General features: G+C 46.2%; 1 protein-coding gene across 2 annotated transcripts in view; it reads right to left on the bottom strand.

Moving 5' to 3' along the window:
* Pcsk6 (proprotein convertase subtilisin/kexin type 6) overlaps window positions 1-19,222 on the bottom strand; it is a 188,251-nt gene that overhangs the window by 21,236 nt on the left and 147,793 nt on the right. Inside the window, exons 14-15 of one of the 2 annotated variants that reach the window (NM_011048.1) lie at window positions 3,744-3,923; window positions 3,547-3,585 (exon numbers count right to left, since the gene is read on the bottom strand). In NM_011048.1, coding sequence (NP_035178.1) covers window positions 3,547-3,585; window positions 3,744-3,923 — 219 coding nt within the window. The remainder of the gene's footprint in view (window positions 1-3,546; window positions 3,586-3,743; window positions 3,924-19,222) is intronic. The other variant, NM_001291184.1, reaches the window with a different exon arrangement.

Here is a 19,222-nt window from a genome sequence, read left to right as displayed (position 1 = left end):
TGGTTTTAAAAGCCAAATATCAAACTTCATCTCACCCATGAAACACGCTGAATCAGATCCACCTGGCTAGCCAGCCAGCTATCTTACCCCAGCCACCCCTCTCCTCCCCAGAATGCTGGTGTCCAGCTGTAACTCATTCTCTCTGTGAGCATCTGTTTTTGTCACAATCTGTAATTATGTCTGCTTTGCATCTCTCCTCAATTAGCTGAAAGTGACTCCGAGCCCTGGCTTCCGGAGTCAGTGTGCTGTGCGGCTCACGGAGCAAAGGACCCAGCAAAAGGAGTGTTCTGAACAGCTTGACTAACAGCAGATCACAACCCCATGGGGTTAACCAACACAGGCTAATTTGAAAAGCCAATTTCCTGTCCTTTGTGGGGCAAGACCAGGGTTGAAAAAAAGAAACCATCCTCTCTGCTCCCCCATCCCCATCCCCATCTCCATCTCCTCTCCTCTCCTCTCCTCTCCTCTCCTCTCCTCTCCTCTCCTCTCCTCTCCTCTCCTCTCCTCTCTTCTCCTCTCCTCTTCTCCTCCTCTTCCTCCTCCTCCTTCTTTCTTCTTCTTCTTCTTCTTCTTCTTCTTCTTCTTCTTCTTCTTCTTCTTCTTCTTCTTCTTCTTCTTCTTCTTCTTCTTCTCTCTCTCTCTCTCTCTCTCTCTCTCTCTCTCTCTCTCTCTCTCTGTTTCTCCTTTCTTTCCAAGGCTAGGATTGACTCTAGCTAGGGCTGCACAAACGCTTTACCGCTGAGCAATATTGCCCACACATATGTTTTTTTGAGACAGAAATTCTACAAGTTGATCAGGCTGGTTTTGAATTCACTCTGCAGCCCTGGTAAGCCTTAAGCTTACCTCAGACGACTCCCCACCCCAGGTTCCGAGGTTATATGCATGTACCATGAGGCTCATTCATTTTCCTTGCTCAATGACGGTTTCTTTCCCCAACCCAGGCTCCCCTTCATTCCCCCTCACATGCTTGTAAGAACTCCACCCTATATCCTGCCTTCATCCTTTCTGGGCTCAGGTCTACTAGGTGCCTAGGTACACCCTACCTGGAGTGTCTTATTTACCTGCTATGAGTGTAGACTTCAGAGCACCCCAGATCTGCTGGACCTGGTCTCTCAGGTGGAGCCAGCCAAAGGTCTGCTCTTCAATCAAGTATCCTGATGTGTCTGGTGGTGGCTGTGGGGTCTGCCTCCACTGTCACCACCAGATGGCTCTGTCACTGTAAGCTGGCCTCACTGCAAGCTGTTCATTCCTAGTATCCTCCTCATATCTTCCCTGTGCTTCACCTTGCCTGCTGAGGCTGCTATCCTCACTTCTGGCAGGCCTTCCGGTTCCCAGTCCTCTTGTTCTCTGGCCCTCCACGCTACTTGCTGATGTCATTGCTCATATTTCCCTTTATCTCAGACTCCAGTGTAATCTTAGTCTATCACTTACCTTACCTAGAGACTAGAGTCCCGCTGCCTGGCTCTGGCCAGGGTCCTGGTCTAGTTTGGAGTTGGCCTTGACTGTTAATGAGTCGGAACCTGGTCCTCAGCGGGACGGTGCTGAGGTTATGGAATCCCCTACTGTGATGACTAGCTTTGACTGTCCAATGACAGGCTTGCGGGATGCTTAGGAGATAACTTCCTATACTTCTGTGTGTATCTGTAAGGATGCTTCCAGATAGGACTGGACCAGTGATGCCTCTGACCTAGTCAAGGTTCAGCCACTGACTGATTCAAAATGTTGGCAGATTTGGGGAGGTAAAATATCTCCATCATGATGTTTAACCCCATTACTCAGAGCTATGGGGCTAAGCAAACATGGATTGGAGCCTCTGAGTCCATGAGCCAAAATAAATTGTTCCTCTTTTTAACTATTTCTCTTAGGTGTTTGTCCCAGTGATGAAAACCCTGGGGGCACATAGTGGAAGGTAGTTAAAACACTTTGGATGTCACCCTTGGAAGGGGTTAATGCTAACTCATGGCACTTACAGTTCCAGCAAGGGCAGGTTGTTCTAACAAATGGCCTTGCCACCCACTTGGCCCTTATACATCATCCATAGTTTTCCTCTTGTGAAGCAGCCAAAAGTATTTCCTCAGAGATGGACAGGTAGGCTGCGTTTCTAGTCCCCCAAATTGTGAGTTAAATAAACCTTTTCTTCTGTATAAGCACTCAGCTTTGGGGATTTTGTTATAGCTATAGAAAATAGACCCTCTGTGCTGAGCACCCTCTATGGAAGCCCCATTCTCCTGTGATGGGCAATCTTGTTAGCTGTTTTTTGGGGGCCTTGTCATTTACAAACATTCCCTCCCCTGTCCTCTTTCACCTCCTCTATTTCTTGTCCTAGGGAGTGTTGATCCTCCTCCTCTCCTATCTGTCTCTTGTCTCCTCCTGCTGGTTCCTGGGACCACTGCTCCATTGGACTGTCTCTATCTTTCTTAATATGGCCGCTACTCTATGGTCCATAAGGTCCAGGTGAAGCCAATGAGGGCCGTGGCATCACCACAAATGTAGTTTATCAATGACTAGCTTTCCATGTTTTGAAAGCCACAGCCTGTGCCCCTTGGCCTTTCTTGGGACTCTAAAGAGGCTTGCTGTTCCTCATTCCTCCTGCTTGGCCACTCATACCATGGCACCCTCTGTCACTCTGGCCTGCCTCTGTAACTGGGTCTCCCTTTCAATTTCCCCCTAGACTTCAGAGAGCTTTCCCAAGAGCCAGAAACACATCTTATTCCCATGGAAACCTCTTCCTTTATCCAGGCCATGCTGGGTAGGGACCAGGTACTCTGAGAATAGAACAGCATAGGTTGAGATCCCAGTGTGCATGGCTGGAGTCAGTAGCAGGTTTGAGGGGGAAAAAATCAGCTCTTTATTAATAATTACTGAATCTTGCCATGGCTTATAAATCACAAGAGAAAACAGCAGATTAGCCCATACATAATTCAATGTTTCGTTTTAAAGGAATGGCAGAAAAAATTTAAAATGGAATCGACCAGGGTTTACGCTTGATTTGTATTGGTGGAAGTTTCCATCTAGTTATCCATATTTTGAGATATCACCCATCATTTGTCAAGTAGCTAGGACATTCAGCTATGGAAAATATGCCCAACCAGAAACAACCAGAGCCATATAATTGCTGTGAGATGACCCAGAGGAAAATGAGCTTCAAGCTCAAGTAACATCTGGGCTCTGCCCAGAGACTGGAGCTGTCTAGAGACATGTTTGGGTTCCCATGGCTCCTCGCTACCTTGCAAATGAGCCATTGGTCTAGAGAATGAAGCCACCATGCCAGTGGGATAGCTGTAGAAGCCTGTGCAACCAGCTCCTTTTTGAAAACAAGCTCACGGAACCCAAGCTTCCTTCTCATTTCCGGTTGCTCAAAATGGATGGACTTGAGAGAGTCCAGATATTGAGTCTTGTGATGAGGGACTTTGAAGAAAAGAGGGCCACCCAGGAGCTAAGCTAATTAACCCAGGGCAAGCCCCAGCTCTGGTTGGGCATATTCAAGGAGCCCAGTGGCCCAGCCTGAAAGGTCAGAGAGTACTTACTGGTTTGAAGTATACTTACTGGTCTGTAAAGTATTAGGAGAGCCTTGGATGGAAGGAGCTGTGTGAGTGCAAATTACTGTTATTATTACAACTTCCAGGCAAGGTAAGACTTACAAACAAAACCCCACCTTTTGCCTAGAAGGGCCCCATCTTTAAGAACTACAGTGGAAAGTGAAGTTGGCAGGCTACCCATCTCCTCCCATTCAGGCTTATTACCTGTGTACTCTTCCTCGTCTTCTGGAGTCTCTGCCTGGGGTGGTTGTCCAGCAGCCTTGGGAGGCTCCTGCTCCGGGACGGAGAGCTCCAGCATCCGTGAGCGAGACTGATGGGAGCTGAAGGTGCGATATGGGTGCTCTGCGGTGCCATATAAAATGAGGCTCCATTCTTTCAGCTTTCCTGGAAGGCACCGAAACCATCATTACCCCCAAAGCTCGGGACATATTTACAGACTGCTAAGCCTGTGCAGCAGCCCCTGTTACTCATAAGAGAATCAGATGCTGCCTAGCTTCAATCCCGACATTAGGCTCTTTGTCATTACATCATTTCCCACCCTCCTGATGACCTGATGTGATGGCTACTCTTGGTTGTCAACTTGATTACACCTGGAATGAACTAAAACCCACGTGGCTGGGTACACCTGTGAGGGATCTTTTCTAGATTAAATCATTTTAAATGTTCCTAACACTTCCAACCTGTGTTTTATCTTGGTCTTTTGAGGCAATAAAATAGACCTTTAATCCAAATCTTTTGAGCTGGGAAGATCCACCTTTAATCTGGGTCACATTTCCTGCTGGTAGCCTGTATACAGGACATGAAGGAAGAAAGCTTGCTCTCTTTGCCATATATACACATTCATTCTGTAAGTTTGATTCTTTGTGGCAAGTCTATTCCATCACTAATATTAGAGCCTACTTCTTCAGGAGTCTGGTGTATACAGAAGACCAGCTGAGACATCCAGCCTCGTGGCCTGAACTGGATTCTTGGACCCTCCATTGTTGGACTAGGTGAACCACAGCCTATGAACCATTTTTAATAAATCACATATATACATATATATATGAGATATGAATAAATATATGAGATATGTTTATTCCATATATACACACACTCATTCTGTAAGTTTGATTCTTCTAGAGAACCTTGACTAATACAGATTTTAGTATCAGAAGTGGTCCTAGAGCAAGAGAAGTATAAGGATTAAGTACTGGATTTAATTTAAGTTTCTGAAATAGGTTTTCAATTTGCCAATATCTATAGCTACTGAAGCTTCTCCAGTTACCAAAACTTCCCCTAGAAGTTCAGAGAGTACTGGAAGCCCATGGTGTGAGCTAGTTTGCAAACTTAAGGAGGCAAATACATCTGATTAATTTGACTTTGAAAGATCTAGACTAAAATGGGTCTTCCCACTCCAAATGATATCATAACAACAACAATAACCACCACCACCACCACCTCTCATAAGTTTGCCCAGCCACATGGGTTTGAGTTCATTCCAGGTATTCCAGATGTAGTTAAGGTGACAACGAAGAATTGCTACCACAAGTCCACTCCTTGTCAACTTTACACAATCATATCTTCTTATGTCATGATTAATTTCCAAATGAAAACAAAAAACCATGTCAAGATTGCACCTAACATAATAGAATGATCTCTTGTATAACCACAAACACAGTATAAATTTTAGAATAGGTGGTGATGCCCCTGATCCTTATAGTATCTCAAACTTAAATATGATAGCCACTGATATTCTCTAAATTGATAATATATTCTATGATAAATTGAGGAAAGAAAACACAAATATCTGTGCAAATACATTCTTTACAAAATATGGCAAACACTCATATCAGTTCTATTCCTTGTTTCTGCAACTGGTCATATAGCCTTAGCTGGTGTGGATTGGTACCTGCCTCTATTACCTGTTCTGTATTCCCACCACCCTGGCAAGCACCTCAGCAGGGCTTGGCACTTGTTCTAGGGGAGTGACCCATACCTTCATTCCCCAAGGTTCTTTGCCCTTTGGCACCCTGTCTTAGGTTGTTGCAGTTTCCCATTGACTTTAGTCACAGGACATGGTAGCACCAAGAGATGCCCTAAAGTAGTGGTCCTCAACCTGTGGGTTCAGGTCCCAACCCTTTCACAGGGATTGTCTAAGACCACTGGAAAACACAGACTTTCACATTATGATTCATAGCAGTATTAAAATTACAGTAATGAAATAGCAAAAATATATAATGGTTGGGGGGGTCTCCATAACACAAGAATTGTATTAAAGGGTTTCAGCGTTAGGAATGTTGAGAACCACCACAAAGGATCTCAGGCACTCCAGACATAATCTTTCTTTTGTCTATTGTGGAGAAGCAATTCAGTTTCCTCTTAGTAACCTGATCCATCACCCCATCCTAACACTGTTACTCCTTTATTAGTCTGCTGGCTTAAGGAAACTTAGGAGCACTCCCTACTCTGGAACCAAAACTTCTAGACCAGCAGAACTGAAGGCAGAAGCAACAGGAAGGAAAATTTTCCTACTGGGTCAGTAAGGGTGATAGTGAGTGAGTGGAACCATTTCCTTTCTACACCTTGATTCCTGGACCTGTGGGTCTTGGCTGTGAGAGAAACTGTATATTGGACACTGATTCAAACATATTCATAATTGATGCTGTAACTGTGTCTCCAATAGGCCATTCTATATTTCTATCAGGCAAGCTGCTTCAGGGTGGTGGGGAGCAGAGTAAGACACGTGGATTCTATGATCATGGATGCTACTGCTGCACTTCTCTGGCTGTAAAGTTCATTCCTTGGTCAGCTGTGATTCTGTGTGGTGGAATGCCATGAGGGCAAATAAGACATCCTGTAAGTCCATGATGGTGGTTTTGGCAGAAGTATTACATGCAGAAAAGGCAAAGCCATAACTAGAATTAGTATCTGTTCCAGGAAGGACAAAGTGTTATCCTTTCCACAGAGAAAGTGGTCCGATGTAGTTAACTTGCTACTAGATCACCGTCTAGTCACCCTGGGGAATGGTGCCATGTCTGGGGCTCAGTGTTGCTGTCTGCTGTTGGCAGATCTGACACTCAGCAGCAGCTGTAGGCAGGTCAACCTTGGTGAGTGGCAGTCCATGTTACTGAGGTCATGCATACCCTCCACCTCAGCCACCACTTTGTCCATGGGTCCACTGAACAATGACAGGGATGGCTGGAGAAAGACTGTGACTGTGCACAGAATGGGTCATCCATCTACTTGATTCCTAAACTCCTCCTTTGCTTTAGTCACCTTTTGATGGGCATTTATATGGGGGCCCAAGTATCTCTTCACATCCTTTGCCCATTTGGAGAGATCTAGCCACACACTTCTTCCCCAGATATCTTGCTCAACGATCTTCTAATCATGCTCATTCCAAGTCCCTGACTGTCCAGCTGATTGATTTGCTATAGCCCATGAAATCAGTGAACAATCTCATATCTGGTCATGCCCCTTCCAAACAAAATGTACAGCTATGTGTGCTGCCCACTGTTCTGCCCACTGTGAAGATTTCCCATTGTTTATGTCTTTCAGAGTTGTTCCAGAAAGGCATTGTAATGATGCAGCTATCTTCTTCTGATTGGTGCCTGCATCATGTGCAGAGCCATTAGCAAACCTGGCCCTAGCCTTCCCTTCCTCAGTCAACTGATCATAGGGAACACCCCATGAGGCTATAGGCGCATGCTTGGCAGCTGATGGCATTGTAATGGGAGTAGAAACCACTGATATTCAGGCATCTTTTTAATGTAACTTGCTTGTGCCCTCCAGACATACTCAGGGTCAATCACATATATGCCATTTCCATTTGATAACAAGTTCCTGCTGTGACCACCCTACTTAAACTTAGTGGGTCCAATAACACCCAGCTCATGATGGGCAGCTCAGATCGCATGGTAGCTTGGTGGTCCATTATCAAGCATTCAGTTAGGCCCAATAGCAAGGCAAGACCTGTCATTCAAATGGAGAACAGTAATCTGCAGATGATGGTAGAGCCTTGTTCCAAAATCCCAAAGGTCTTTCTCTTCTGTGATCTACCTATAAGGGCCTGACAAAGGCTTCAAACAGTATCTCTACCTGCCACTAATACCTCAAGTACCATGGAGTCTGCTGGATCATATGGTCTAAGTGGTAGAGCAGCCTACACAGTAGCCAGGACTTGTTGAAGAGCCTTATCCTGTAACAGGCCCCACAAAAAGCTAGCAGCTTTCCGAGTCACTTGGTATATGGGCTGGAGTAACATACCATAGTGAGGAATGTGCTGTTTCCAGAATCCAAGTAGGTCAACTAAATGTTGTGTTTCTTTCTTGGTGGGAGGGGCCAGGTGCAATAACTTATCCTTCACCTTAGAAGGAACATCTCTGTATGCCCAATACCACTTGACTCCTAAGAATTTCACTAAGGTAGAAAGCCCTTGAATTTAGGTTGGATTTATTTTCTATCTACTGAAGTGCATATGTATTATCAAGGAGTACAAAGTGGTTGCTACTTCCTGCTCACTTGGTCCAACTAGTATAAAGTCATCAGTATAGTGAACCAATGTGGAAGAGACAGACGATCAGGATCCCTTTGGACGAAGTCATGACACAGGGCTGAGGAGTTAATGTATCCTTGACTTACTCTAAAGATACTCTACTGGCCTTGACAACAGAAAGCAGATTGCTTCTGGTAGTCTTTCTGGACAAGTACCAAGAAAAAGGCATTTGCTAGATCAATAGCTGCATGGCATGTACCAGGAGATGTGCTCATCTGCTCAAGTAAGGACATCACATCTGGTACAGCAGCTGCAATTGGAGCCACTACTGGATGGAGGTTTTGATAGTCAATTGTCATTCTCCATGATCCACCTGTCCTCTGCACTGGCCAGATAGGAGAATTAAAGGGAGATGTGGGGACCACCACCCCTGTAACTTTCAAGACCTCGATGGTGGCAGTAATTTCTGCAGTTCCTCCAGGGATGTCATTCTTGTTTTAATTCACTATTTTCCCAGGCAGAGGCAACTCTAAAGGCTTCCATTTAGCCTTTCCAACCATAATAGCCCTCACTCCACAGGTCAGGGAACCCATTTGAGAGTTCTGACAACTCCTAATTATATTTATCCCAATTATACATTCTGGGACTGGGGAGTTTAGGGGATCCACTGGACCTACTATGAATCAGACTTCAGCCAAAACTCCATGAATTACCTACCTGGCCTCCATAAGCCCTTTCTTTAGCTGGAGGGCCTCAGTGTTTCTTGGGATCTCCCTGACTTAGTGCTAATTCAGAACCAGTATCCAATAGGCCCTGGAAAGTCTGATTGTTTCCTTTCTCCTAGTGTATCCTTGTAAAAGGCCTTAGGTCCCTTTGGGGAAGGACTGGAGAAAAGCTAACAGTAAAACTCTTGGGTATCTTATCAAGGTCCACAGGGGAAACTGGCGGTTCCTTTATTCAAGGTGTTCTAGGTCTGCAAAAGTCTGGAAGTCTAGGTCTAGCTCAAGTCTGGAAGTTGGTTCATAGGCCAAGATCCCCCTTTGCCATGATCTAATGAAGCCTTTCTTTCATTTGTTTGAGAATTTTTCCACTGGTACAGATCAAACAAAAATTTAGTAGACTTATCTGTTTCATTCCCGGAAGTTCAGTGATTGATTAGCCAATACCATAGGCCCATACACGTCATGCCATCATAAAAATCACTTTGCCTGTGCTGACCATTATGGGTCAGGCCATCGTGGACATTGCTTTGACTGTGCTGCTCATTATGATAAGTACAATCACTTTGTCTTTGGCTATTCACTGCTATCCATCCGGACCCCGGCATCTCAGGATCCAATTAAACCCACTGCATTTAATTCATTCAACTGAGCAGCAGTATCTCAAACCCTAAGGTTTGACACAAGGAAAAGGTCGAGAACCAAGTTCTTCAAATGTGCCGATGCCCCTTTTGCGGCTTAGAGGATTAGTGAAAGGCATGTCTTCCGGGCTTTTCCATTGTGGAGGATTAGGTTTTATACAGTGTACCCACTCTAACATTGCAATTTCCCTGGGCTTTGACATCCCTTCATCAACACTAAGCCAAGGGATCTCCAACTCTCTTTTCAGTAGGCCACCTTTTCAAACAAACTTTTGGTACCTTTATAATTGCCCTTCCATATTCAACTCAGAACCTCCACTCAGTAGGTCCATATCCTCCACTCAGTAGGTCCATATTAATAAACTCAGCCTGATCCAGGTTTTTGTTCCTTGCACCATTATCCCACACCCTTAAAACCCATTCCCATGCATAGTCCCCAGACTTCTGCTTGAAGGAATTAGCAAACTCATTAAGCTCTTTAGCAGTGGAGCACACCTCCTCAAGGACTACACTTTCCACCTCCCCCTCTAGGAACCTGGAGTCTGGTTGTAGGTCTAGTGGCAGATATTGGTGGGGACAGGGGGACATCAGTAATGTCTTATCTGGCATCCGTTTCAGGGAAAGTCATTGTTGGTTTAGCAGACGATGAGGGATTGATTGCCTTAGTCAAAGGTGGCACAGGCAATATTTCAGGGCCTGGAGGTGGAAGTATATCTTCTACTGAGGATGGAGAGACCATTTCTTCAGGTGAGATAAGCCTTTTGGAGTCTCATGGTTCAAAGTTCTCAGCTTTTCCTGGGTCCTCCCATCCATCTCCATCCCAAGTTACACGGTTTCATTTTTTATCAATCAATGTGCCCTTACTTTAACCAAGAAACCCTCCAAGGCTGGGACTTGATTTTTTGCTATAATTTAGCTAACCTTATAAATGAGGGCCTTGGTTTAATTTTCCACAACTTGAGCTTTGTGGCTGCTGGAGAGAAGATTCTCTTCCAGAGCACACTTAGACACCTTAAGACTGTGACCATCTGGAGCCAGTGCATTTTATCATTGAATCCTTTATTGCCCTTCATCGTATTCTGAGGCGCTAGAAGCTGATTTTATCAGGGAGCTCATTCTTTTCCTTTTCCAGTTGATCCAGAGATGATAGGGGCAACCAATCAGCAGCATCATTTTCCTTATTTTTCTACATTGTCAAGTTTTATATACCTAGTCACCAAATCTGTATGTAGACTCTCACAATTGGTGAGCCTACTTCTTTGGGATTCTAACATATACTGAAGACCAGCTGAGACATCCAGTCTCGTGGACTGAACAACTACTGGATTCTTAGACCTTCTGTTAGTAAAAAGCCATTGTTGCGCTAGCTGGACCACCAACCATTCTACTAAACCCCCTTTCTCTATATCTGTAGATTCACCCTATCAGTTCTGTTCCTCTGGAGACCCCTGACTAACACACTGGGTGAGCCTATAGCCTGGGCCACATCGTCTTCCTAAAAGTGAGGGTTCCTCTCTCCCTGAGCTGCCTGCATTCCCTGAGCCTGCTAGAGGGAGGTTGGCTTATTTGGACTCTGATTTGGACCTAGAAGTTCCTTCGGCACCCTAGACCCACTTCACTACAGCTGCCTTTGAAGATGCTCTGCTCTTACAAACTGGCAATAGCTATCTGAGCCTCTGGGGCAGACTAGGTATGAGACCTAGCAAGGAGCCTTGCCTGTTGGCTTCCCATGGGACACTAGGTTGCACTCAAGGACCATTCTATTTGAATCCTCTACTCTAAAGCATAAAGGAATCTGGTCTCAGGCTTGTCTGTAGCCAGCTCAGTTAATGGTTTGGGAGTGGGAGGTGAGAGAGGTCCTGGGGACAAATGCCTGCTGAAGCTGGGGCAGGAAACTATGCTTGACAAACAGGGAGGCCTCCATCAGAGGGGCATGGAACATGTGTGGGGAAGCCAGAGCAGGACGGTAGGGCACCCAGCCTACGATTGGGGTGGTGGAGACCCTGCTCTACCATCATCCTCCAAGCGGAAACAGCAGCCATGTAGCTAGGTATGTTAAGTGTGAAGTAGGATGCTTACCTGAGATTCTCGGGCATCTCCTGTGGATGTGTGCTGCTGTGCGTGGAAGCCAGGGCCCTGCCTGCACAAAGCAAGCACTCTAGCACTGAGTCATCACCACGCCATCAGGTGGGCATCTGCTATCATGAAAACACACCGCAAGCCAGGTAACAGACATCTGTGCTGGGTCACCCCTGTAGGGCTTCTTTCCCAAACAGCATCCCTAAGAACCACGTTTAGGAGAACCATGCCCTGTTCAGGAGGGGTAGGGCTGTGCTCATCCTTTGGGGTGTATACAGTTTGACTGTCACTCCCCACCCCTACCCATTCTGATATCTCTTTGCTACAAAGGCAAGCAAGCATCTGTCCCTAGAAACCTATGCGGAGATTGCTTTGTAATGGGGGCAGCTCAGCCAGGACAACTTTAGCTTTTCCTCCAATGGGCATCTCTCAGGATCACTAAATCTCCACACAGAGGACTCATGTTCACCAATATGCCTCACACCCCCGTGACCCCCTGGCTTCTAGAAGAGCAGTAGGCAGAGTGGAGTGATAGCCAGGGCTGGTCTACAACTCACCATGCCATGGTGTGGTAATCTGTTCCGTGGGTGACTCATTTGTAACTATGTTTTTGTTTTGGCTAGTCCTAAGGTTACAACACCCCCCCCCCCATCTCTTAAATGTGTCTCTTCCAAAGTTCAAATGTTGTAAACATAATCCCCGAATTCATAATGATAACATTTGGAGGTGCATTTGGGGAAATGACTAGGAGTAGATTATGTAATGAGGGTCAGGTCCCATTAGGAGATGCACAAGAGAAGCAAGTGAGAGCGGAGCCAGCACACTAGCTCTGACTCACCGTGGGATACCCTCCTCTACATTTTGATGCAGCAAAATGGTTTCACCAGATGCTGGTAACATGCTCTTGGATTTCCTAGATTCTAGAACCATGAACCAAGTAAACCGCTAATCACTGTAAATGACTAAGCCTCAAGTATTTTGTTATAGCCACAGAAGACAGAATTAGGCCTTGCCCCATGCCAGACCCTGTATTACCTGTGGTTGGCTTGGCCAGGGAAGCATTAGAGGAAGCACAGACAGGGTCCCTGCGCTTGAAGAAGCAGACCTTTTCCTAGTACACGGACTTCCGAAGGGTCTGGCTCCTTTAGACACACGGTGGCTCAGACCGTTCACACGTTTCACAGGTGCACACTCGACTGTGACACTGAGTGTCTCACACAGCTGCCAAAAGCTCAGCCGTGGCAATGACTCTATCCATCCCAAACTCCTTAGGGTCAAATTAAAGCTATATTTCAAACCACAAAGGAGTCTGGGCTCTTTAACTACTGCGTGATGAACGGTGATTACAGAGGGACCATGGTTACTGAAGGACAGAGCCCAAGGGCTCCGTGAACTATAATTTAGCCAAGAGTTATTTCAGTCCTATAGGATGTCTCCAGAAACACCCACAAAAAGCCAACTCACCAAAATTAGAGTCTTATTTTGGGAGACAGAAGAAGCTGCTCTGTCCTCAGGATCAATAGCAGAGGAGGAGACAGAGGAAAGCCCTCCCCGGCACCACCCTGCTGGAGGGGGAAGAAGCGAGGCTGCCACTCAGGAATGGAAGGAAGACTTCACTTTTATTATAGGCCCTGGGATTGATTTCCTTAAAACCATAAACACCCACCATATTTCCTGCATAAGGCTCTTGCCACGCCCCTACCACGACACAACATACCATACCATACCATACCATACCATCCATACCACACCACACCACATCACACCACACCACACCACACCACACCACACCACACCACACCACACCACAAACGCTCCCACCCCCAGCTTTGGGCAAGGCCTCTCACTGAACTCAGAGCCCACTGACTTGGCTAGACCAACTGGCTAACAAGCTCCAGAAACCTGCCCGCCACTGCTGAGTCAGTGCACCTGCAGCACCTGGCTGTTAGGTGGGTACTGCAGATCCAAACACAGGTCCTTGTGCTTACGCAGTAAGAATTTTTTCTGACTCTTCAGCACCTCCCACATAATTTACCACAATTGAAGCACATGAACACAGATACTGCCACACTCCCGTTATTAACACCCCTTGTGGTGTCCGCTGTACCTTGCTATTTTCACTGCTGTACACCATGGGGTTATTCCCTTGCCACCTTGCGGAGAGGGACTGTTATTCACTTACATGGTCCCCTGATGGGTGGGCACTTAGGTTGCTTCCCACTGGTAAAACTGCACATAGTGCTGTGCCCTTGCCAACCTATGATGCAACTTGCATCTTATAAGGAGGGAAGCGGAGAGGCAGACCCAGTGTGCATCCTGGCTCGGCTTTCTACAAACTAGGTAACATTTAGGAGAGTTGCTTCACCTCTGTTCTTTAGCTTCTGCACCTACAGAGGACTGAAAACAATACCACACTACCAGTCGGCAGAGGGGAACTGCCACCGCCGTACTTGTCAAGTGCTGGGATTAAAGGTGTGTACCACCACACCTGACTGAACGTGTCATTTTGTATTTTGTTTTAAGGTAGGGTCTCAGTGGATCCATCTATCTATTTGTGATTTCTGCATGCTGGGATTCCAGATGCCCCCCACCATGCTCAGCTCCCTTCATGTCTTCCTAAGTGTACTTGCAGGCTAGATTCTTGGAAGCGAGATCCAGTATTAAAAGGAGTGCATCCCCTCATAGTCTGAGATTGTTGGTGTAAAAACCCTAAGAGGTTAGCCTGGCATTACGCTACTGTGAGAAGCTGCGTACGCAACTTTGCAAGTGATTTAGAGCCAAACACTTTTCCGATTTGGTAAAAATCGCAAGCACTTTACAAGCTTGGATATTTACCTGAACCGTTTGCTCAAAACAAATGGTGGGTCTTCAAAGATGTGTCAAAGCACACTATGGAACCTGCATCGGCAGGGAACCAAGGGGAACTAGGAGTGTTTTGCTCACATCTGCTTTGTAGTTTTGTTCCTTAAATCTGCAAGATATTTATGAGCACCTCTGAGGGCCCAGGCACTATGCTAAGAGATCATGGAGTTGAGAAGTAGGAACAGAGAAAATGAGTGTTCAGGAAGTAGGGCCACAGGAACCCAGCATGTGCTCCCAGCAGCATGGAATGAGCTCCACATGTCTTCATAAGACATGAAGACAACTAACTGTTCTAGGGACTGGGTAGGTGGATGGCCCACTGGCTAAGAGTGCTTCCAGAGGAGCCAAGTTGGCTTCCGGCCACCGTGTCATGAGGCTCGTACCTGCCTGTATCCAGAGAAGCTGATGGCCTCTTCTGGCCTTCACAGCACCTGTACGCATGTGCACAAGCCTACACACATATACACATAAATATATCTTATATATACACAAGAATAAATCTTAAATAAGGACACTATTCCAGACAGATGGCAAAAAGTATAGGGCTTAAAACATGAAAGGAATTTGAAGATGACTCTTTTTTAAAAAGGTATTTTCTGCTACTTATGGAAGACAGGTTATTAAATATTGAAGTACATAAAAGGGAAAATAAAAGTCATTTGTAACCGCTCTGGCACGGGCTTCTCCTCAGTTACGCTCTATGCATGTGTATCTCTACGCATGGTCATTTCTATTCTGTGTGTCGTGTTTAACTGCATTCAAGGGTTATTTAGTTACTAGTTCACTGTTTGCAGGAACGTGCTGCTCTTACATGGGTATCAGCATCAATATGTGGTAAGTTTGTGTCAAATAATTGATGTTCAACATGTTTTCAGAATGAATAAATTAATAGCTAAAGAACATCAGGGTTTTTCTTTTTTAAGGAAAAAATTTCACTACATGAATAACCATTTCTCTCTCTCTCTCTGTGTGTGTGTGTGTGTGTGTGTGTGTGTGTGTGTGTGTGTGTGTTACATGTGAGAGGTAGGCAGCAAGAGTTCCACACTGGGTGCTGTTTCTCAAGAGCCATCAACCTTGATTTTTTTTTGAGACAAGCTCTCACTGGCCTGGAGTTTGCCAAATAGGCTAAGGACTAGTGAGCCCCAGGGGTTCCCCCTCTTCCCTTTCTCCCCGTTCTAGGATTACAGGCCTGCATTACTCTGCTTGGCTTTTTATGTGGTCACTAAGGATCAAATACAGGGCCTCATGCTTGCACAGCAAGCACTTTATCCACTAAATTATCTCCCCAGCCCTGTAACCACTTCTTAACCAAGCTCTTAGCATGGGTTATATGAGAACCTTTGTCCCATTCCCCGCCCGTCTCTTAAAGTAATCACACTTGCTGAAACTATCACTTGCTACAGGATAGGCAACTTTCCCTCAGTGGATTTCCTCGAGCGGAACCACTGGGTCCGATCCTAAGATGTTAATGAAAGCGCTCACCACACAATGCCAGAAGCCACACATGCCACATGGGATTCCAAAGCAGCCAGGGGAATGAACAGAGTCACCTGAGAAATCCGGTTCCTGCAGGAATCAAACCCTGCATATGTCCCTTCTCCTGTCCCCACTGTCACTGAGTCAGTCAGGTCAGACCCTGGGGAATCAGCAAGCACATCAGGCAGGAAGACCTGCTCCAAGGCCCTCATTTAGGGGGTAAGGGGATGTTTTCTTCATTTCAAGTTTAGCAAAACAGTCACCGACTGCACCCTTCCTCATGTGTGAGAATGCAGCTCCCTGGGGGCCTCTACATTTGGTGTTCCCTAGAGGCCGTGCTCTGACTGGGAAGGTGAGACATGAAGATGGAAAAGAGTCAAGAGAAGGCTGACACACCCAGGGCCACTCCATGTCAGCCAGAGTCCACACTCAACAGAACGGCTGTTACAGGCAGTTGTAGGGTTTGGTCCTGCTTTGAGCAAAGCATTTAGCCAGAAGATCTGAGTCCTCAGGGTCTCCAGCAAGCCTGTTCAAGTCTGTGACAAAGACTGGACTAGGACCACACAGCTGTTCCCAGAAGGGACCTCAAGAGATTCCCCACTCTGTATGCTTTGGCTGTTTTGATGTCAGATTCGTGACATCGCAGAAGACAGTCCAATCTGCCTGCTTACATGCTGGGGCTGGCACTGGCAGTAGACTGCCTCCAGGTGCCAACAGTAGATCCTAGGTGACTATAATTGCCAGAGGCCAAGGATAATCCCTGGATAATGCCATTGGAGGCTGTCAGTCAACAGCTTTAGCGCTGTCCATTATCTTCCCAATGCATTTCCCCTGGATGAATTAAATTCCCAACAAGCAAACAGGATTATTCCTACTTTCAGAGAAAGAACCACTATTAAGAGAGGTCTGAGGTTGAGCTCACCAGCAGTAAAGATTCTTTTCTTTGCCCAGATTTGTGAAGTAACCCTTAAAGATCCCCGAGAGAGAAATTTATAACAACATAACATGGGGCACAGAGGGGGAAGAGGGTCTGCTGGATTATGACTACGAGCTAAGAGTTTGAATTCCTAGCTTTTCTTGCCTATACAAGAAGTTATTAACAATTAAGGCTCTATTAAATCTCCCACACCCCCAGACTTAACACATGCAGGAAGAGGTAATGTAGCTGAAATACAGTAAAAGAAGAAAGGGCTAGAGAACCAAGTATGTAAGTCCCAGTTTAATGCTTCAGTGAACAGTTTTTCAATTCTGGGGTCCAGGGAACCAATCACAAAGTTTAAGCGCAAAGATTAGGGTAAAAAGAACGAAAAAGGCTACCCACATCTATTTATAAAAATACACACACCTGAAGTGTGTGTGTGTGTGTGTGTGTGTGTGTGTGTGTGTGTGGTGGGGTGAGGGTGGGGAGGGGGGTAGTGGAGAGGCAGGAGGATCATGACTTTGAGGCTAGCCTCGGCTATACCTTAGTCAGTCTGTGGTAGCCGTGCCTTTAATCCCAGCACTTGGCAGGCAGAGGCAGGTATATCTCTGAGTATGAGGCTAATCTGGTCTATAGAAGAGAAGTTCCAGGACAGCCAGCCAGGACTACACAGTACCCTGTCTCAAAACAGAAACAGAAACAAAACCCAAACCAACCGAACGAAAAAAGCCAAAACCCCACAAGAACACCTGAGAAAGGTCACTTTTATGATGTGTGAATTATAACTCAAAAAGTCTGTTATCCAAAAATAGTGTGTGTATGTTATATACACACAGATGCTATCTATAGCAACGTTTACTCAATAAACCCAACACATAGTTTAAAATGCACTTTAAATCCTCATTATGCCAAATAAGAGGAAGGAAGGGAAGGGGCACTGAGGAGCTGCTGGGAGAAGGGCACATATGGCAACATGTGCCCACACACACATGGAGAGGGAGCGAGACAGAGAGGGAGGGAGAGAGGGAGAGAGGGAGGGAGGGAGGGAGGGAGGGAGAGAGAGAGAGAGAGAGAGAGAGAGAGAGAGAGAGAGAGAGAGAGAGAGAGAGAGAGAGAGAGACCTCCTGGGTTTTGTAGTCATTAAATCCCTGAACAATGCTGTTTCAAATGCTAAAAGGATCCAAAAAATTCTAGACTCCAATTATTTGGGTGAGGCATCTGTACGAATATGTCCTGAGAGCCCCCAGTGGATGCTGGGAAGGGCAGAGAGCCCTGTTCCATAGAGGCGCAGCTCTCCCTGTGCCTTCACATTCATGTTGGAAGCCGTCGCCATCTGAACTCAGCTTGTGCTGTGGCTGTAACTTCCACGAGTAAGAGTTTTCCCTTTTCACAGTTTTATGGCTGGAAAAGCCATTCTTATGTGGAAGACAGCCACCTCCGCATACCGTTTCTTGAAGAACCTTCACCTTCACACCTAGAGGACGCACTTGATGGCTTCCTTTTTGGCGCATATGAATCGCCAGCCTCACTCTGCTTGTGCTTTGGGGCCTCTATTAACTAGATAACAGTTCACTGAACATGGACACAGTATTCAATTAGTGAGACAGTTAACTTGATAGCCTAAACCAGTTGCTATGTGACTAACAAGAGGGTAGTGTAGCCAGCGTGAATACAGGGGCGGCAGAGGGAAGCCTCCCAGCTTCCCCTGGGTGGAGCAGGACAGGAGTCATCACCCTGCTCAGAACAGCCTACACTGGAAAGCATAGGAACTGCAAACTTCCTGGAATTGTTCATTAAATATTTCCAGGGTGTGATTGATTATGTGTAACTGAAAGCAATGTGGTTTGAATGAAGAGTGTGTGTCGCGCCCCCCCACCCCCAGCCCCCGCAAGCGTGCATTTGAACACTTGGACTCCAGCTGGTGGTGGTGTTTGCACTAGTTACAGAACCTTGCTGGAAGTTCGTATGGCATTGGGGGCAGGCTTTGGGAACCTACAGCCTAGCCCCACTTGCTGACCTTGCATTGCTTTGTGTATGCAGATGTGTCGGACTCAGCCTGCATATGACTCCATGCTTGCCTTGCCCGTTGCCACATTTCTCAGCAGGATGGAACTGAGAGCCGAGATAAAGCCTTTCTCCCTTAAGTTGCTGTTGTCACGGTATTTTATGACAGCCATAGAAATGAACACATGGAGGGAAAGAAAACTGTTGCTTCGGACACCACTGTCTGCGCTGGGTAACAAGCATTACCTGAGCACACAGTATGCTGGGTGTTTTTCTTAGTAGCCCTGTCAAGTTTGACACTGGGTGCCATCTGTTAGTTAGTTAATTCAGTCATTAATTTTGTGATGGTGTCAAGGAAGGCAGAGCCTCACCCATGCAGGTAAGCGCTCTGCCTCTGAGTGTTGACCCAATGATCCTTTTATTTCCTGGGGTGTGGGGTTGAGATGGTGTCCCATGTAAGCTCAGGGTACTGGCACCTTTCTGTCCTCACCTCCCAGTTCTGGGAT

Source organism: Mus musculus, chromosome 7, assembly GCF_000001635.26.
Source record: "Mus musculus strain C57BL/6J chromosome 7, GRCm38.p6 C57BL/6J".
Classification (NCBI taxonomy): domain Eukaryota; kingdom Metazoa; phylum Chordata; class Mammalia; order Rodentia; family Muridae; genus Mus; species Mus musculus.
The sequence above is the reverse complement of the archived record's forward strand: the minus strand, read 5'-3'. Positions and strand labels throughout refer to the sequence as shown.